This window comes from Ochotona princeps, chromosome 4, assembly GCF_030435755.1.
Source record: "Ochotona princeps isolate mOchPri1 chromosome 4, mOchPri1.hap1, whole genome shotgun sequence".
In the NCBI taxonomy this organism is placed as follows: Eukaryota; Metazoa; Chordata; class Mammalia; order Lagomorpha; family Ochotonidae; genus Ochotona; species Ochotona princeps.
The window spans coordinates 71474984-71495739 of record NC_080835.1 but is presented as its reverse complement, the minus strand read 5'-3'; the positions used below and the strand labels follow the sequence as shown (position 1 = coordinate 71495739).

The window sequence follows — 20756 nt, the reverse complement described above, 5'->3', positions numbered from 1 at the left end:
ACTGCAAAATCTAATTTGATGTTTATTCAACTCTGCAGGACGAAATAATCTTGATTCTCTGGGTTCTAGTGTGGAGCTTTGGGTGTTTTGTGTTTGCCTCTTGAGATCTAGTGAAACTCAGACTAGATTGCCTTCAGTTTAGAGTTCAGACAAACCAAGATCACACCAGAACAGTCAATAAACATGTTTCAGGCCTGTGGCCAGTATGAACCTGAAATTCCTTTGGTTCCTGTCCTTTTTAACTGTACCTATTAGAACCTCCTGAATTGGGCGTTTAATAAAGTTACCCTTGCCAAAGTCACCCAGGGTTTGGTGGTGGTGGTACATCCCTCTGCAAAGAGGTATGGGTGGCACAGAGGTATGGGTGGCTCAGTACTGAATTAATCTGTACCCTGGAATTGTCCCTACGTTTAGTCAAACCAGATAGGAAACGAAGTGTGTATCAGCTTTGCGGGGAGATTTAATAACTGGTCAACTTTCATCTCCCTCCCCTTTACTAGACTTAAAAGCTGGTAGTTTTCTCCATAAAGTAATGACAGAGTAAATTGTGTTGTTTTGTTTCAGAAGACTCAAACTAAGCCGTAGCGCTATACAGCATTCCCAGCTATCCCTAGCTTTTCATTTGTTCAGTGGAATTCTATCCCTTATTAACTTCCAGGTTGTTTCTAGCAACAATACTTTTAATGAAGCTAAAATATATAACCATTTGTTTGCTGTATCAACTGTATACATTTTTAAAGGTTTGTCTATAAGCAAATAGGTCATTGATAATTCTTTATGTTAAAGGTTTATTTACATATGTTTAAGGCATAATAAAAATAAATTACAATATGAAAGTACACTTTTAAAGAGACACTAAACAACAAGGGCCATGTTATCCCTTGATATGTAACATCTGTTGCTGGCAAAACTCTCCATGAGTTTGTGCTTCTTCATTACACTTACAGAATACCATCCACGCCACCTGCTTGAAGAAATATCCAGTTATATTTTCAAAGGTTGAATTACAAAGAAAAATAAATGTAGGTCAAAGCTAGTACAAACTTCCAATCTAGTTTTCCATTTCAAAACTGGGTATTGAAATTTTAGTGTTTCAAACAGGGTAAAAGAATGAGACAGGTCTGTAACACATTTTAGAAAATGTAAATTATATCAATTAAAAAAAAACATACTATTGGAAAACAAATCAAGGCCCAGCACCTTTAACTACAGATAATCTATTTGAAAATTCTAGTTCATTAATAAGACATAACAGCTGCAGTCCAGCCAGTAAAAAAGAGAAGTAAAAACTGAAAATACTAAGCTTTAAGAATGGATCAAGCCCTTAAAATTTTCAGATACTTTCTATCTTTTAAATAAATGTTGCTGTAGTTTAAGTTTAGAAAGAAACTAGGCACTTTGTAAATGGTACTGTTTGTTAGCCAACTGACAGACTGCTTTACCTAAGAATTTAAAGGAACAAAGAATAAAATTCATTCCATTAAAGTAGTTTTGATACAAAAAAAAAAAAGAGAGGAATGTAAATCATCTCTTCCAGTTAGAGGTTTGTGAACGACTGTGCAAGATCATCACTTAGGAGTTGGGTTTTTTTCACCACCAGCCCTCACCCTCAGTTTTCTGAGCACATAATACAGTACTTCAGAAGCCTTCTGTGCGACTCCCGAATGATTCCAGAGTGCAAATGAACACAGACTTGGATCTGTTGTAGATCATTCAGTCGAGGCAGGGAGACATAGTGAACCTCTGTCAACAAAAGAATCTCTGCTCTTGATTACTTTCCACAACACAGACAAAAGGTGACAAATGAGTCATCCTGAAGTGCCATTTGCCCGGCTATAATCCTGTCCGGAACTCTGTGTAGTTGTTATGTAATTTGGACTTCGTGCTATTGTAAGCCTTGGAGTGACCAACAGAAACAAAACCTGTCGCCTGAGACGTTGGAAGAAATCCAGTAAAAGTTGTGTTCCCTGCTAAAGGTGAACCATAAAAATCCAGCTGCTGCTTTGACAATTTGAGTTTAGGATTGACTGTTAATAAATGGGTACATAAGTCATAATCCTGAAGGATCAAGATTAGGAACAAAAAAGTGGCTTCTCAGTTTTCAAAAGCTACTGAGCATTTGAGCAATATGTGTGCTCTGCAGTCAAATAAAACCTTCTCCGTGAGGCTTGTGAATCTGGTGGTGTTTGTTCAGGAAGAGTCCTGGAGAGTCTCCAGGCACCTGTTGCTTATCTAGGTGGTTCTCTGATGCAGGACTGGTTAGAAAACAGGTCACAAGGGAAAAGCCAAAGCTGTGTTTCCATTAACTTCCAGGACTACCAGGAATCTTGTTCTTGGAAACCTTCAGCTTCCTAAAATATAAAGCAAAAATTTTAAATGAGTAGTTTATGTAAGAAGGGTGTAGTCTCTAGCATGGTGAATACACACACACATACACACACACACACACACACACACATATATAATTTGTTGTCCATTGTGAAGGAAATTTTTCTTGTTTTCTCCCTAAGGTTTTTGTTTGCTTATTTGTTTGTTTTATTTGCTTAAAGGGCCAGTGTGTTGGTACAACTGGGTAATCCTCCACCTCCAAGTGCTGGCATCCCACATGGGTTTCAGTTTCTGTCCCTGCTGCTCCACTTCTCATCCAGGTTCCTGCTTGTGGCCTGGAGCAGTGAAAGATAGGCCAAAGCCTTGGGACCTTGCCCTCTTGGAGGAGACCTGAAAGAAGATCGTGGCTCCTGGTTTAGGATCACCTAAGCTCTCATATAGCAGGCATTTGAGTAGTGAAGCAGTGAATGAAAATCTTTCTGTTGCTTCCTCTCTGTGTAAACCTGCCTCTCCAACAAAACAAAAAAAAATTTTTTTTTTGTTTATTTGCTTATTTATTTGAAGGGCAAAGTCACACAGAAATCCTTTCACTGGTTCACTCCGCCAGTACCTGCAACTGTAAGATCTGGGCCAGATGGAGGCCTGGAACCGGAACTCCACATCTGAATCTCCTGTGTGGGAAGCAGGGAGTCATTGGCAGGTGCTGGCGAAAAAATAAATAAATCTTTAAAAAAGAGAGGATATCTCTGCCTTTGTCTCTGCCTTTCTTTATTTTTTTTTTTTTTGAAAGATTTATTTATTTTATTACAAAGTCAGATATACAGAGAGGAGAGATAGATCCAAAGCCGGGAACCAGGAACCTCTTCCGGGTCTCCCACACGGGTGCAGGGTCCCAAAGCTTTGGGCCATCCTCGACTGCTTTCCCAGGCCACAAGCAGGGAGCTGGATGGGAAGTAGAGCTGCCAGGATTAGAACCGGCACCCATATGGGATCCTGGTGCGTTCAAGGCAAGGACTTTAGCTGCTAGGTCACCATGCCAGGTCCCTGTCTCTGCCTTTCAAAAGAATATGAAAGTAAATAAATAATAAAAATTTTTTTAAAAAATTTGAAAACCAAGGGCCAGCACCATGCATAGCAAGATAAGCCTCTACCCGTGGCGCTGGCATCCCATATGGCATCAGTTTGAGCCCTGGGTGCTCCACTTCCCATCCGGCTCCCTACTAATGCACCTCAGAAAGCAGTAGAAGATGACCCAAGTCCTTGGGCCTCCTGTACCCCTGTGGAAGATTCAAAAGAAGTTCCTAACTCCCAGCTTCCACCATTGTGCCATGTGGGGAATGCAACAGCAGATGAAGGCCTCTGTCTTTCTGTCTCTCCATCTCTACCTATAACTCTTTTTTTATTTAAATAAAAATACATAAATCTTTTTTTGAGTACTAATCTTTTCATTAAAAAAAAACAATTATTGATGATGATAGTAAATATAACTCCAAACACCCAAGTAACTTTACAGTTCTCTCAATTTTAATGGCAGTTGAGTCTAGCTTCTCAATGCGTTGCACAAAATACTCTCAAGGAAGAGTACCCATAAGACTAATAGAAGACTTCTCTGCTGACCTAGCTTCTCTGCTTTCATACAGGAAACAGCTAACAGCCTTACAAAGTGACCTGGGAAATTCACATGAGAGCTGGCCCAGCGGGATCGGGAGCTGTCTGTGAACCTTACCTTCTAGGAATGTTAATCTATATCTTCCAAATACACTGACACCTTTTTTGCTTGGTTGAGCCTTTCCTCTTCTTTTCTGTAACAAAGAAGCAGAAAGCAATTGTCTGCTCAACAAGAAAGAAAAAGGTGGCCAATGCTACATGGAAGGCACTTCTGGCCCAATATTTTGCAAAGAATTACGTGCAACTGGGCTCAAAGCCCAGTTTCTGGTGAGCTAAACCCCTAGTGCCATCTGATTAGTGGTACTTCTGCCTCCACGTTACCCAGGGGTTTGGACTTTTCAGTTATTCTCATGGGAGACCCCAGTGGAGTTCCTGGCTCAGACCTGGTGATTATGGCTTTTGGAGAGTGAACCAGCTCACAAAAGATCTCTTTCTCTGTCACTATGGATTTTAAAGAAGTAAGTGAGTTTTTAAGGGGGAAAAAGGCCACAAATTTTATGCTACCATTGATATGATATGTCTACAATAGGTAAATCCTTATACGAAAGTAAGGATTAAAGGATATGCAACTTCCTGTGGAGAGAAGGTTTAAAAGTTTCCAGAAATTACAGTTGTTGCACACTTTGGGAATACTAAGAGGGTAAATTCCATGGTATGTGAATTTATCTGAATTTGACAGTATGAACACCTACTGTCAACACAGCAGTTTCCTAAACACTGATTCACAGTTACCTGTCCAGCCCAGTAGTTCTTACAAACATGTGATTCACTGGAAAAGTAAGGGATTATTTTAGAAAAGCTTCACATAAGCAGGTTTTTATAACACCACATCTCACACAGGGAAAAAAAATCCTATGATGAAATCTTTTGTGAAATGAAGAGACCTTTCCTAGGGTCACTATTCGCAGCCTAATTTATCCTGCTTCTCAACTGGAATTCTCTAATTCAGGATTTACTCAGGGGGAAAAACATCTGTTTACAACAATTCTTTAGCCCCCTTGCAGAATGCCAATATCAACAGTCATGGTAGGAAAGTGTTAGAACATTTCTCCCAGAACTGCCCCGCCTTACGAGTGTATCTCCACCACTTTATTAGCTTCCTCGGCCCATCGTTTTTTCCGGAAATGCTGGAAGAGGACCACCCCGATCACAATGATGATCATCAGTCCACAGGCTGAGCCAATGGCCAGAGCCAGGAAGTACATCTCAGAGAAGCGTGCTGTGAAGAGAAACATGCAGGGATCAAGTCTGGCTCAAAAGTGTAGATGACTGCAATGAAAGCTAAAGATGTCATGAAGTCGGCTTCTCCTTTCTGCTCTTTTTAGGGATAAAATACCACTCTCCCTTGTCAACCTTAGGAACATTAAGGATGTCTCATAGCCCACTTGAGTGATTTTCCAAGTGTGGTCCTTGGAGTGACAGCTGTAGCCTCACCTAAAAAACTTGGATACAAATTCTCAGGGCCCACCTCACACTTCAGGAGTGAGAAACACTAGGGGTGGGGCCCCAGGATGTGTTTGAGCTTGTCCTTCAGGGAATTAGGATGCACCTAGAGTTCTAAGTACTGGTTGGACTACCTGAAGGGGTAAGTTTATTGCTAACCTAGTCAAATCTACTGACCAACCCATTTCTCCCTGACTCTGTCTCACCTCTGTCATGCAGTCAGCCATTTGTTTAGCTGTATTAAGGACCTACTATATTCCAGGCACTGTGGTGAATTCATAACTAAATCCAGTAACCCAGGAAAAGGCCTGTATACAACACTCTGAAGCATGCTGATCGTGTCCTTTATCTTGATTTCTAATTAAAACTTCAGTAAGTGCTCAGAGCGAGAAAGGACCTTAAAGAATGTACAGTCCAGGGGGCTGGCATTGTAGCTCAACAAGCTAATCCTCCACCTTCAAACACCAGTATCCCATATGGGCTCTGGTTCATGTCCCAGCTGCTCCACTCCCCATTCAGCAACCTGCTTGTGGCCTGGGAAAAGCAGCATAGAACAGCCCAAAGCCTTGGGACCCTGCAATCTCATAGGAAACCCAGAAGTTCCTGGCTTCAAATCAGCTCAACTCTGGCCAGTGCAACAATTTGGAGAGCAGAGAGAACCAGCAAGTATAAGATCTTTTTTTCTGTCTCTCTTTCTGTAAAATCCGCCTTTGATATCAAAATAAACATTTTCTTTAAAAAATGTCTAGGGCCCGGCAGCGTGGCCTAGTGGCTAAAGTCCTAGCCTTGAACACGCCTGGGATCCTACATGGGCACCGGTTCTAATCCTGGCAACTCCACTTCTCATCCAGCTCCCTGCTTGTGGCCTGGGAAAGCAATCGAGGACAGCCCAAAGTCTTGGGACCCTGCACCCGCGTGGGAGACCCGGAAGAGGTTCCTGGCTCCTGGCTTTGGATCAGCACAGCTCCAGCCATTGCAGTCACTTGGGGAGTGAATCATCAGACATAAGATCTTCCTCTGTCTCTTCTCCCCTCTGTATATCTTAATTTGCAATAAAAATAAATAAATCTTTTTTAAAAATAAATAAGAAATGAATGTCTAGCCCAGAGGTTTCCGGCCTGGAGTTGACGGAGAGTGAAGGAGGAGAGTAATCTACAAGCCCACAAACTCTATATTATGGGGCTTGTGTGTTAGACCATCAGACTAATCCACCCTATGGTGCCAGCATCCCACTTGGGTGCCAGCTAGTGTTCTTGCTGCTCCACTTCTGATCTATCTCTCTAGTTATGGCCTGGAAAAGCAGCAGAAGATGGCCCAAACCATGGGGACCCTGCACCCACATGGGAGATCCAGAGCTCCTAGCTCCCAGATTTGGAACAGCTCAGTTATAACCTTGGTGGCCATTTGCGGGGTGAATCAGAGGATGGAAGATTTTCTCTGTCTCTCCTCTATCTTTCTGTAAAATCTACCTTTCAAATAAAAATAAATCAATCTTTTTTCTTAAAAAGAAAAAGAAACTTGTATTTGTCTCCATTTTGTGGGAATTGGCTCAGGGCTTTGACTAGATTCTCAAAGAGTAGTGACCCTGATGTGGTTAAGTATTTCTTGTCCAACTTGTTCATTTTGTAATTGAAGATGCTGAGGTTCAAGGGCATTATTACTTCTTGCTATATTCAAATGACTTCTTTCTCCAAGGCCACACAGTTCTTTATTGATAGAGCCTTGGGGGATGGTTTTAAACTGCACTAGGAGGAAGGGCATTTGGCCAAGCAGACAAGATTCCACATCCCACATTGGAGTAGTTGGGTTCACCCTGCGGCTCTGGGCCCTGACTAGCATCCTGATAATGCAGGCCCTGAGAGGAGGCAGTCATAATGACTCAAGTGACTGTATCTCTACCACCCATGTGGAAAACCTAGATTGTGTTCCTGGCTCCCAGCTCCGATTCCTGCTCTGGCCCTGCTCCCAACCCTGGCTGACTTGGGCTTTTGAGGAGTGAACCAGTAGATGTGAAGCCATAAGCTGCCGATAGGAATTAGAGGACATGGACATCTTATCACTTTACAGACTTATATATTGAAGGTAATAACATCATGCGTTGGTTAATGTGTAATTTCAAATACCAGCTCTCCCATTTACCAGGTGTGTGATTTGGAGTAACTAACTTCTTTTAGCCTCACTATCTTCAGTTATAAATTCGAGATAGCAATATTCATTTCTTGGGTTCTTATAAAAATTTAATAATTCATCTAAATGGGTCCATGCTATGCTATGATCATTTTCATTACAATTCAGAACTTGGGAAATGTTTATGTTTTAGGCTCACTAGGCTCCTGGCTATGTCGCTCTCACATCACAGATGATGGACATCAGCTTTACATCTAGCTGTGAAGTGGTGGCAATGAGAGAGATGTTTTTCAGAAGGATTCCAGTTTATGCCTCATGACCTAGGTTGCAGGAACTGCCACATGCTAGAGCACAATTTCAGAGTAAAAATGATTGGGTATGAGTTCCAGTTTCCTCCCTGATGAAATAGAAGGCACTACGTACACTATCAATGGATAAGGAACATAAAAAAGAAATGAACTGTATCATATACAGCCCCTGATCCATGGGAGGTACTCAGTGCACACTGGCTGCCATCTCGGGGATCTGCCTCCTGGAGTGGTGTAAGCAGTAAGTCAGATAGTCCTCGTGTAGCACTTGGGGCAGTTCCTGGCCACGAGCACTCCATAAGCCATCTTAAACAACTGAGTGAATGAACAGATCCATTGTGCATCTTTTATCAACATGTCACTTCCTCTGCCTTTCAAAATTTCAATGGCATTTTTGTCAAAGATTCCCTGGACCCCTTTGTGCCTTTCTGTTTCTTTCCTCAAGTAAACAAAGCCTTTCTCTTTTTACCCCCAAAGCTCTTCAGTTCAGCTCTGAAGTACCAGCCCCTCCTTGCTACCAATCCAACCATCACAGAAAACTGTCGCTCTTTATCTGTCACTTCTCACCACTTCCCAGAGCCATATTTCCCTCGTGTAACTTACCAGTGTGCACGACGCTCAGCCGGATCTCCCCGATCAGCCCATCCACATCAGGTGGGTTCTTCACCTGGCAGGTGTACGTCCCATTGTCATCGAACTGCAGCTTCCAGAGCAAGATGGAGACATCATAGCGCTCAAGGTTCCCGTCCCAAGCCACCCGGTCCTTGAACCGCCCGCTCATGGGCTTGAAGGGATCCACATGGTAGTAGAATACCTAGAAGGGAGAGATGCCAAAAGATCTTGCTTATCCTGCCTGCGGTGAGAAGGCTAAGATGGGGGCAATAGGGCCTGGTGCAATGGCTCGATGGCTAAATCCTCAACCTTACAGCGCCCAGGATCCCATTTGGGTGCTGGTTCCTGTCCCAGCGGCTCTACTTCCCTGTTCCCTGCCTGTGGCCTTGGAAAGCAGCAGAGGATGGCCGAAAGCCTTGGAACTCTGCATCCACATGGGAGACCCAGAGGAAGCTCCTGGCTCCTGGTTTCAGATCAGTTCAGCTCCAGCTGTTGAAGGTCTTTCTGTCTCTCCTTCTCTCTCCAAATCTGATCTGCCTTTCCAATAAAAATGAATAATTAAAAAATGAATAATGGGCCCGGCAGCGTGGCCTAGTGGCTAAAGACCTTGCCTCGGGATCCCATATGGGCGCCGGTTCTAATCCCGGCAGCTCCACTTCCCATCCATCTCCCTGCTTGTGACCTGGGAAAGCAGTCGAGGACGGCCCAAAGCTTTGGGACCCTGCACCCGTGTGGGGGACCCAGAAGAGGTTCCTGGTTCCCGGCTTCGGATCGGCGCAGTACTGGCCGTTGTGGCTCACTTGGGGAGTGAATCACTGGACGGAAGATCTTCCTCTCTGTCTCTCCTCCTCTCTGTATATCTGACTTTGTAATAAAAATAAATAAATCTTTAAATAAATAAACAAAATGGGGAAAGCAAAGGAAAAAACATGCCCAACTGTCCTGCCTTCAGTCGCCTCCTACAATCTCTCACTGCTCCTTCCTGGCATCTCTGCCTCTGTCTCTCTCCCTCTCCCTTTCCCTCTTTCTCTCTTTCTCTTCCTCTCTCTTCTCTTTCTCTGCACCCACAATTGTTTCCCAGCTGAACCCTGTGCCTATAGCTACAGAAAACACAGGGAGGGCCAGAGAGATGGACTGGCTTAGTATTTTCTTAACCAAGGGTCCCCAGGAAAGTGACATTCCCATCTACTCACAAACTGCTCTGGCCCTCCATCCTGAGGACGAAAATTCCAGGTCACCGTGAGCGCGTCGCCCACGGGGGCAAAGCTGGAGAAAGTGCATTTTAAGCGTGCATCAGTCCCGTTAACAGCCTCCAGCACCCGGGAGGTGTAAATTTCCACAGCTGCCGCCGTAGGCCAGTGAGCTGCAGTGAAGGGAAAGGAAGGGTTATTGGGAATAACTCACACAGATGCTTTGAAACGACATGTCGGGGAAGGGTGGAGTGTGGGCCGGTTCTCATTCTGACTTCACCCAGAGTCGCTGCCCATAACTTAGGCCAACTTCTCAGAGTCTGCATTCTCCGCCTCGACCCTCCCATTCCATCCCATGACTACAAATACCTCACCCAGACCTGACCATCACCGTACCACCTTCAAGCTGGTACAGCAAATGCCAACACCGGCAAAAAATAAATAAAACACTGATTAGCCATGTTGTTATGCATTAAGATTAAGCATTAGGTATAGTGTATAAAATGGTTTTCAGGAGGTCGCTTTCCAGAAGCAGTCCTTAGCATGTGGATTTGCTGCTGCAACTGGACTCCTGTTGAAATGGAATTGATCAGCTCCAGACAGCCTATGCCTGCCTGCACCTCTGAACTGCCGTCCCACGAGGCATTTTTGCCATAATATTTACATTAAAATTTGTGTGGTTGGAGCAGTTCAGCAACAACCACAACAAGTCTCTATCACTCTGCTTGTAACGATCGGCTTTCCCAATGCCTCAAGAGTCCCAGACAAGACCCACAGCCTGAAATCCAAAATCATGCGGAGTCCTGCCAGCAACAGAAAGTTGAGAGTGCCCACAAAAAAAAAAAAAAAAAGTGTGTAACCTGAGATCAGAAAGCCGTCCTCAGTGCCCGAGCACACCTAAACCTGTTTGTCCCAAAGCTTTCCGCCTCCCACTCACCCCCCCGTCCCCTCCCCCCCAAAAAAAAACCCCACCGCCTTGGGCTTCTGTAAAGTCCACCAAAGCCAACTAACTGCACCTGCGGCTCAAGCTCCCAAACCAAACTCCTACCTTGAGTTCACTTTACACAGCAGGGTGGAAAGAGGAAACGCTGAGTGAAGCCCCGCGGCTCTTACCTGTGAGCTGTAAGCCAAGGAGTAGCAAAAACACGCGCGTGGGGTTCTTGCCATACATGAGGGAAACCCAGGCTGGCCTCCAGAGACCAGACCGGGCAGACGGGGCGCGCCGACACACTCACGGCCACTCTGGGAGCAGGCACGGCGTTCTCGCGGGGGGGAAAGAGCCAAGTCCCTCACCTATGGGAATCTGAGCGCCCGTTGAGTCATGCCGCTGGCCCGGGGCTCAGTGCAGGAATGAAAGGTGGGGCTCGAGCTCCAGGCGTCCTGCTCCTCCCTCCCCCTCACCCTCTACCCGGCGAACACCAAAACTCAGCAGTTCCTATCTCTGCCTTAAGCTCATCAGACTGAGCTCTGGCCCCTGGACGGCCTCGGGAAAGAGCCAGAAGAGGTGGTGCCTGATGGAAATGTCCCAGGCTGCTTTGAGTTTGGCTCACACACGCCCTTTTTAAAGGAGGCTTTAGGCATTTTGGGAAGGGAACGTTGAAACCACCTAGCATGCCCCAGGTGATAGCCCCAGGGGGGCCACACTAACCCCAGACTGGATTCCAACAACTCAGAGTCAGAATTCCTTTGCAGTCAGAATTCCCAGCCCTGCTACACTCGATTTTACTTGAATGTAATGCTAGGATTTCTGCCCCTTGTCTAAACTGTAGATTTCCCTGAGACTGAGCTGAACATAAACTTTGCAAGTCAAATCTCATCATTTCACAATCCTTACCTCTGCAATATAAAGAATCCCGCTTGGCCCGGCCTAGCCACTGAAGTCCTCGCCTGAAGCCTTGGGACCCTGCACCCACTTGGGAGACCTGGAGGAAGCTCCTGGCTCCTGGCTTCGATTCGGTGCAGCTCTGGCTGTTGCAGCTGCTTGGGGAGTGAATCAACGGACGAAAGATCTTCCTCTCTGTCTCTCCTCTCTGTATGTCTTACTTTCCAATAAAAAAATTTAATAAATAACAAATAAAAATAAATTTTAAAAACAGAATCCCACCCATTCATCCTCCATCTTTCATTTCTTCATCTTTTCATTTCTTCATCTTTCATTTCTTGGAGTAAATATTTATTTGTTTCTTTGTTGGAAAATTAGTCACACAGAAGGGAGGAGGAGCAGAGACAGGACAGATCAATACCTTCGTTCACCCTCAAATGGCCACAATGGACAGGGCTGAGCCAGGACAAAACCAAGAACTCCAGCCAGATCTCTCGTGCGTGTGGCAGGAGCCCAAGTACTTAAGCCAGCATCCGCTGCTTTACCCACTACGTGACAACCTGCTTTTCTAATGACAACTTCACTTCCACAGCGTCCAAGTGAAGTGTTCCTGTTTTATCAGCTAGGATGTTGAAGAAGTGTCCTAGGGAAGGCAAAAGACCCTCCTTTCCCATCTTGCCCCGCCCCCAGTGGCAAGCAGCCAATAGGTGGCAAAACTAGAATTTTCCTGGCTTTGTGCAAGTCAAAGTAACACCTGTAGAGGAAACTCCAGGAAGAGATTTTTTATTAACTGTGCACCGGGTTTTGTCTGCCATTACTGAGGAATTCAAATGAGAGAAGCTGCCTCCCAGGAGTCGGCAAAGAGGGTGGGTACTTGTTGCGGACGAAGGGAGAAGCCGGTAGGAACGGCGGGGAGCAGGGCGGGGACTACACCTGCTGTTAAGAAGGGGTCAGACCAGCAGTGTGGCTCTGAGCTGAGAAAGCTTTGCCCTTCTCCCCGGATTAGCCATTAGATACTCTGTAGTGATTCATGAACTCTCCTAACTGAACCCTGAGACCCAGAGGTTGCCAAGAGGAGAAGCAGGGAACAGGCGGAGTGAAAAAGAAAACATCAAGAAAAATATCACCCCCCAAGAGAAGCAGATTACAGAAGAAAAAGGAGGAAAACAGGAGCACATGGGGAGATGACACAGGCATGGAGCAAAAAAACAGGTGGCCACGAACAGAAAGTCATTGTTGGAGTAGAGAACCCCAGGGGCCACCCTGGATGGAGATGAGTCCCATGCGTGCCAGCATGAATGCCTTGGAACAAGCACGTCTGGGCACAGAGCAGCGGACAGTTTCATCCTAGAGGACAGCAAGCAACCTGGACTCAGAAGGGCTGCAGACCTTTAAAATGGCTGTGAGGCCAGGAGACAGCCTTTCCTGTGTAGGTCACTAGAGTTCAGCCCCAGGAGCCTGGGAAAGAAAGAGAGGTGGGAAAAAAATACAGCAAACTTGACCTTCTCAGTTGGCTTTCAACTTCGTGCAGTTTCAAAGGAGGAGCAGGGAGAGCCTGGGGATCGGAAGCCGACAGCAAACTGCAAACGGCAGAATGTGGTGAGAGGTCAAGTTACAGGGAGTTGAGGAGTACAATGAAGGGAGCGGGAGAAGAATGAGGGCAGCCCAAGTGAACAAGCCGCCCGTTGTCGCAGGCCGCAGCAGAACCTCTCCCCAGGTAGCCAGCCACCCCGCGAGCTGGCGGCCAGCCCTGCTCCTAGGGGCCGCAGCTGCCCTGCTCAGCAAAGTTCAGATCCCTGGCTCAGTGCCTGGCAACGCCCAATTCCTTCCAGTTAGCCTGAGAGGCTGCTACTCACCCAGCTTCCCTCCCTGGCTGAAGAAAGAGGCCAGGAAAGAGGTCAGGGGCTGGGACTCCTGCACCTGGAGGCAAACGCTACAAAGAGGCTTGTTTGCCCGCTGAATTCCCCCAGAGACTAGGCAGCAGCCGGACTTTGATCAAACCTGGAGGCGCCTGCACATAGCCTAACTTGTAGTTAGAGATTCAAGGAAGGAATGTACAATGCTCCGGACCACTTACATCACTTTGAAAATGTTTCACCTGTCCCAACCCTCTACCCATTTCCCTAAAATATTTCTAGTGGAAAGCTAGACCTTGGCCAGGAGAAAACACACAGGGAGCTTAAAAGACGAAAGAGTTCGTCTGATCACAGGGTACAAAAACTGCCTGTCTCAACCTCCTTGGCAAAAGCATTCTACATGTCCTGCTAAGAAAAACGTTACTAAAAGTTTGTTTAGGGGGTTAGCATTTGGTCTGCTATTTTAAGATGCCACCTGAGAGGCCAGGGTGGTGGCCTAGTGGCTGAAGTCCTTGCCTTGAACGCACCGAGGTCCCATATGGGCGCTGGTTCTAATTCCGGCAGCTCCACTTCCCATCCAGCTCCCTGCTTGTGACCTGGGAAAGCAGTCGAGGACAGCCCAAAGCCCTGGGACTCTGCACCCATGTGGGAGACCTGGAAGAAGCTCCTGGCTCCTGGCTTCAGATCGATGCAGCACCGGCCGTGGCGGCCACTTGGGGAGTGAATCATCAGACAGAAGATCTTCCTCTCTGTCTCTCCTCCTCTCTGTATATCTGACTTTGCAATAAAAATAAAATAAATCTTTTTTAAAAAGAAAAGATGCCAGCTGAGACACCCACATGCCTTATTAGAGCGCTTGGATTCAATTCCCACTTCTAATTCCAGTTCCAGCTTCCTGCTGATGCAGACCCTCAAAGGCAGCAGTGATGGCTCAAACAGCTGGGTCCTTGTCACCCACACAGGAGACCTGGATTGAGTTCCCAGCTCCCAGCATCAGCCCAGTCCTAACCATCACAAGCATTTTGGGAATAAACCAGTGGATGGAATCTCTCTCTCTCCCTCCCCCAACTCCTTTCAAATAAATAAAAAGAAATCTAAAAAATAGTAATAAGGGACAGGTACTTGGCACAGCTGGTTAGAGCTGTTACTTGAGACATCCACATACCACACTGGAGTGCCTGATTCGAGCCCAGCCTCCTCCATCTTCAAACCAGCTTCCTGTTAATGCACGTGGGAGGCAGCAGATGATAGCCAAGGCCTCAGTTCCTGCCGTCCACATGAGAGCACTGGATGGGGCTCCTGGCCCAGCCCCAGCTGCTTTGAGCATTTGGGGAGTGAACCAGCAGATGGAGGATCCTTGTCTGCTTATCTCTTTCTGCCTTCAAATAAAATTAAACTAACAAACACAATTTTAAAATAATAGTGATAACTGTTTGCATGTGCTAGGCTGGACAGGCAAAGGAGAAGAATAAGATATTTCTGTCTGAGAAAGGGGTATAAACTGCCATAGTTGGAACTTTCGCATTCTGTTGCACAGAACAGACAGGAATTCTGGAAAGAGAGGCCTTCCCATTGGAGCCAATGGGATGGGAATGCTGTATCCACAGGGACCAGTAGCATTTCCCTCCCAACCTAGGGCACAGGCACTAGGGGTGAACCCTAAGAGAGGCTGGGTGCACATGGCCAGTGCCCTCATTCACCATCTAAAGAACGTGACCTTGACAAATGTGAAGTGGAAGGTGACTAACATGTGACCCAATGGCACAGTTAGAGAAGGCGTGGAAGTTCCAGGTACCTCTTCATCAGTATCCTTTTGAATATCCTTCATCATACACAGATAAGCAGGTGTGTGTGTGTGTGTGTGTGTGTGTGTGTGTGTGTGTGTGTGTGTGTGTGTGCTGGAAGAGCCTCCCTAGAATGGAATTACTTTGGAGTTTCCCAGAATTATTAAAGAGAAAAAAGAATGGAAGCCTGGAGATAAAAACTGCTGACTCTGCAGGCTTTTTCACAGGCACCTACCCAGAAGCCAGGCTGAAAGTCCAGGCTTGACACCTGTTTCAGAGGACAAAGGGAGCCTGCCCGGACCAACTCCAGTCTGCAGCAGCCCCTTCTGAAATATGCCGGTCTCATGTGGGCTTTTCAAAGAACCCACGGAGAAGCGGGCTCCCAGCCGAAAGAGTAGGTGTGTTCCTTCTGATCCCCTGCTTGCCTCCTGTTTCCGAAAGATGCTCCACAGCAGGTTTGGCCAGAGACTGAGCTCTCAGCAGTTAGCAAAACCACTGGAGGGGTGCTCCCCTCTCTCCCTAGTCACTGCGGAGCTCACACACCTCCTCTCCTAATTAGGGAGGAAAGGCACCTGCTAAGGAAGGGACTCCACGCTTAACCCTTCCGTCACTCTCAAGGGAAGCTGGTGGGTGGCACAGGGGTCCAGAGATAGGACGCTGAAGACTCTCACGAAGATGAAGGGACCTGGATCCATAAGTCCCCGTCAACCATATGTACCACATCTGTGGGATGCAGGCAGAAGGATTTACACTAATAGAGTGTTAATTGATTAACCCATGATATCCCAGCATCCTATATCAGGAATACTTAGAAAATTTAAATTAAGCAGTAAACATACAAGTTACAGTAGCTCTGAAATAAAAATTATGCTATTTGGGTTCTATTCTTTTAAGAAAAGCAAATGGCACAAACTTTACTGTAAAGTTATTTTTACTGAACATTCAACTGAACAAAAGATCATGCATAGAACTGATATAAAATATAAGAAATTCATTTGGGGGATGCTATAGCATAGGCAGTTAAGCCTCCAGCTGCAGCAGCAGTGTCCCTTATGGTTGCCAATTTGAGTCCTGGCTGCTCCACTGTCAACCCAGCTACCTGCTAATGTGTCTGAGCAAGCAATGGAAGACGGCCCACCTCTGCTTGTGTCTCACATGGGAAACATGGAGGAGGCTTCTAGCTCCTGGCTTCGTGCAAGCACAGCTCTGGATGTTGTAGCCATTTGGGGGACTAAAGCAGTGGGTGGAAGATCTCTCTCTCTCTCCTTCTTCTGTTGTAACTCTGCCTTTCAAATAAAAATGAATAAATCTTATTTAAAAATGGATTCATGAACATATTTTCTAGACATTTTATTTCAAAGGAATACACTATACTTTGAATTAACAATGATTGAAAATAGCTGTTCCACACAGAGGACACTGGGATAATGGTTTACTGCAGAGTGATGTGTGGTGCACTACGCTGCTGCCTCATAAACTCTAACATGCTGCAACTTGTGGAGCTGACAAGCTGTGGTCTGTGTTCTCATACTTTCCCCGAACAATTCTTGCACTAATTACTAGGACATCAGCGCTCAGCAAGAGCAGTTGAGCCTGTGAAGACCATGGAGGCAGTAATGGGGTGTTTTATATAAACAGTTATGGCCATAATATATAGTGCTTATAAATTTTAGAAATAAACAGAATGTACTAATGAATGTATTTTAATATTCTGTCAATTATTGTGTTGTTTGTTGTAAATGTTAAACACTAACAGTAGAAGAAAATGAAGGGGCCCGGTGCGGTAGCCTAGTGGCCAAAGTTCTTGCCTTGCACGCACAAGGATCCCATATGGGCGCTGATTCTAATCCCGGAGGCCCCATTTCCCATCCAGCTCCCTGTTTATGGCCTGGGAAAGCAGTAGAAGACGACCCAAAGCTTTGGGACCCTGTATCTACATGGGAGACCTGGAAGAGGCTCCTGGCTTCCTGTTTCAGTATGGCACAGCTCTGGCTATTGCAGCCACTCAGGGAGGGAATCAACAGACAGATCTCTCTGTCTCTCCTCCTCTCTGCATATCTGACTTTGCAATAAAAATAAAATAAAAATCTTTTTCTAAAAAATTGAAGAACTGTTGAGTGAATTTTCTGGAGACTAGTGAAATATCTGACGTAATAAAATCCCACTAGATATAAATAAAGAAGGATAAGGCTGATGATGAAGAAATGTGTGGACCAGCAGGGAGAAGTGTTCCAGGGCCCCTTGAATTGCATCCTGAGCCATGTGACCTAGCTGCTGAGACACATGGATGCTACTACTATTGGTGCATCTGTCTGTTCTCAGGGCAAAAAGAATATAGGGCAGACATCACTAGATAAGAAGGGAGTAATCATGTGGTCCAGTGTCTGTTTGCAGGCCAACAGGTACCGAATACTCCAAACACTAAATTAGAGAAAACACTTATTCTGAATGCAAGAGGAAAATGAAGGATTTGTTGGAGCGTTCCAACCCAGTAGAGATTTTTCAAGAAATTTTAACATCCAAAATATATAATAATGTTAAAGAAATTATGCTGGGTCTGGTACAATGGCCCAATTGGCTGCTCCTTTCCTTTCAAGTGCCAGGATCCCATATGGGCTGCCTCACTTCCCATCCAGCTCCCTGCTTGTGGTCTGGGAAACAGCAGAAGATGACCCAAAGCTTTGGGATTCTGACACCACATGGGAGACCTGGAAGAGGCTCCTGGCTCCTGGCTTCAGATCAGTTATAGTTATTGCGCCCACTTTGGGGGTGAACCATCAGATGGAGAACATTTCTGTCTTTCCTTCTCTCTGTAGATCTGCCTTTCCAGCAATAACAAATTGATCTTTTTTTAAAGTAAAAAAAGAAACTAAGCTGTTCTGCAGAAGGTAAGAATAAATTTGAAGTACTTAGTGCATCTGAGTTTAAAACATTTTAAAAATTCTTAGGTTATCAGGTTACCATAAGATACCCTCTATAAGAAACTGCTGTCAAAGATGATTATTTGGATATATTATTAAAAATACAAAGTCAAGAAAAAAATTCCGGACCTGGCACGGTGGCCTAGCAGCTAAAGTCCTCGCCTTGAACGTGCTAGGATCCCAAATGGGTGCAGGTTCTAATCCTGGCAGCTCCATTTCCCATCCAGCTCCCTGCTTGTGACCTGGGAAAGCAGTTGAAGACGGCCCAAAGCTTTGGGAACCTGCACCCGCGTGGGAGACCTGGAAGAAGCTCCAGGCTCCTGGCTTCCGATTGGCTCAGCTCCAGCCATTGTGGCTACTTGGGGAGTGAATCATTATACAGAAAATCTTCCCCTCTCTCTCCTCCTCTCTGTATATCTGACTTTGGAATAAAAATAAATAAATCTTAAAAATATATATATAGCATCCCTAAAGTGAAAGAAAGAAAGAAAGAAAGAAAGAAAGAAAGAAAGAAAGAAAGAAAGAAAGAAAGGAAGGAAGGAAGGAAGGAAGGAAGGAAGGAAGGAAGGAAGGAAGGAAGGAAGGAAGGAAGGAAGGAAGGAAGAAAGAAAGAAAGAAAGAAAGAAAGAAAGAAAGAAAGAAAGAAAGAAAGAAAGAAAGAAAGAAAGAAAGAAAGAAAGAAAGAAAGAAAGAAAGAAAGAAGACTTCCTTCTGGGCCCAGCAAGACAGCGTAGCAGTTAAAAGTCCTGGGCTTGAATGCGCTGGGATCCCATATGGGCGCCGGTTCTTTTTTTGGGGGGGAGTGGGCGAAGCAGTTTTATTAGTTCCAGGGTTGCCGGGGTACCCTAGGAGTTGGCATTGGGGCCCTTCTTCTTGCCGAAGGTGGGCGCCGGTTGTACTGCATGCGCCGCTTGGCCCGGCCCGTCTTCTTCTTTTTCTGCTTGGCCATCTTCGGAGTCTGACCTCGCACCTTCCAGCATGCGTCCAGCCACCTCCAGCGTGCTCAGGGCCTGCACCCCGCACTGGGCCAGGACGGCGTCATCCTCCAACGGGGTGCCCGCGAGCAGCACGACCTGGTCCTCCGGGGCGATGCCCTCCAGGGAGGCCACATGAACCTTGATCTGGGCGACCGTCTCCTGGCCGGTCACCTCGAGGGTGTGGAGCTCCTGCGCGCAGACGAACAGCTGCATGTCAGCGACTGGCGAAGCAAAGCGGCGCGTGTGTGAGATCCGAACCGCGGAACCTCCCGCCGCCGCCACCAAGATGGAGCCGAGAAAGAGTTTGGGCGCCGGTTCTAATCCCAGCTGCTCCACTTCCCATTGAGCAGTTGAGCACAGTTCAAAGCCTTGGGTTCCTGCATCCATGTGGGAGACCTGAAGGAGGTTCCTGGCTGCTGACTTCAAATCGGTGCAGCACCAGACATTGCGGCCACTTGGGGAGTGAATCCTCGGACAAAAGACCTTCCTCTCTGTCTCTCCTCCTCTATGTATATCTGATTTGCAATAAAAATAAATAAATCTTACATACATATATAAAAGAAAGAATTTCCAGGACCCGTGCTATGACATAGCACGCTAAGCCTCCATCTGCAGCACCAGCATTCCATATGGGTGCCAGATTGTGTCCTAGCTGCTCCATTTCTGATTCAGCTCCCTATTTATGACCTGGAAAAGTATCAGAGGATGGGCCAAGTCAGCTCAATGATAGAAACAAGAAAAAATAGAGCCTGTGTGCCTCCCCCAAAGGCAGAACCCCTGAAACAATTTCAATCATGATGTGGATAAATACACTGGCTTGATTTTCGAATTTTCTGTTTCTACTAGAGACTTTAAAAAACTATATTGGCCTTTGTTTACTTGAATATTTGATGTGTGTATCATAAATGTGTAATTATGAATTTGCAAACAAAGACAAGCAAGATCACTTGAACTCACTGGGCTTAAAAAAAAAACTACATCTATGTCGCATACCTAAAACAGTGCCGTGAAAGCACTCAGGAGAACGAGGGCCCGGCAGATTGCACCTGAGACGTGGTACATCCTCCAACAGCCAGAACCCTGACAACGCCAAAACAATGCCATGCCATGTGAAACGGGCAGCATACAGTCCAAAATGTAGTGGCATACTTGATTTATTTTTATTTTTATTACAAAGTCAGATATACAGAGAGAGGAGGAAAGACAGAGAGAAAGATCTTCCGGCTGATGATTCACTCCCCAAGTGAGCGCAACAGCCGGTGTGCTGTGCCGATCTGGAGCCAGGAGCCAGGAACCTCCTCCAGGTCTTCCACACGGGTGCAGGGTCCCAAGGCATTGGGCCATCCTCAGCTGCCTTTCCCAGGCCACAAGCAGGGAGCTGGATGGGAAGCGGGGCCTCTGGGACTAGAACTGGCGCCTGTATGGGATTGTAGTTTGTGCAAGATGAGGACTTCAGTCGCTATTTTTATCTGAAAGCCAGCTTTACAAAGAAAATGAGCGGCAGAGAAAGACTTTCCATCGATTGGTTCACAAAAGGCAAACAATGAGAAAAACATCAAAGTAGAGATGGATATGCATATTCAGTATGCTATTTCCAGCCTTTGATCTATACTGCAATGTGGATAAATCTTGACAACATTGTGCTAAAATGGAAAAAGCTGTTAAGGCTGGCACTGAGGCATAGCAAATGATGCTTCCACCTTCAGTGCTAGCATCCTAT

The 20756-nt window shown here is 45.9% G+C and overlaps 1 protein-coding gene and 1 pseudogene across 3 annotated transcripts; both read right to left on the bottom strand.

Annotated features, from left to right (window-relative positions):
- Positions 1 to 1162: 1162 nt before the first annotated feature.
- On the bottom strand, positions 1163 to 11107 carry MPZL2 (myelin protein zero like 2). Of its 3 annotated transcripts, XR_009245349.1 has the most exons (7): positions 10790 to 11107; positions 9680 to 9849; positions 8478 to 8688; positions 5068 to 5215; positions 4055 to 4130; positions 2939 to 2999; positions 1163 to 2351 (listed from the first exon to the last, which is right to left on the bottom strand). XR_009245349.1 is itself a non-coding variant. In XM_004585119.2 (6 exons), exons 1-5 carry the CDS (start codon positions 10845 to 10847, stop codon positions 4067 to 4069), a joined length of 651 nt encoding a protein of 216 aa, XP_004585176.1. In that variant the 5' UTR covers positions 10848 to 11107; the 3' UTR covers positions 1163 to 2351; positions 4055 to 4066. The 3 variants fall into 3 exon arrangements, 2 of the variants coding, with proteins under 2 accessions (XP_004585176.1, XP_058519819.1); XM_004585119.2 differs by lacking the exon at positions 2939 to 2999; XM_058663836.1 differs by lacking the exons at positions 2939 to 2999; positions 4055 to 4130.
- Positions 11108 to 18904: 7797 nt separating this feature from the next.
- Positions 18905 to 19333, bottom strand: LOC101524294 (ubiquitin-like protein FUBI; annotated as a pseudogene).
- Between the last annotated feature and the right edge of the window lie 1423 nt (positions 19334 to 20756).

Bases quoted from the DNA above. Each gene is read 5' to 3' on its own strand.
- MPZL2 (XM_004585119.2), bottom strand. From the start codon at position 10,847: ATGTATGGCAAGAACCCCACGCGCGTGTTTTTGCTACTCCTTGGCTTA. The intron at 5,216-8,477 runs GTAAGTTACACG...TTCTCTTCACAG, and splicing joins GCTGAGCGTCGTGCACACTG to CACGCTTCTCTGAGATGTAC. The intron at 4,131-5,067 runs GTAAGGCGGGGC...TCTTTGTTACAG, and splicing joins AAAGTGGTGGAGATACACTC to AAAAGAAGAGGAAAGGCTCA.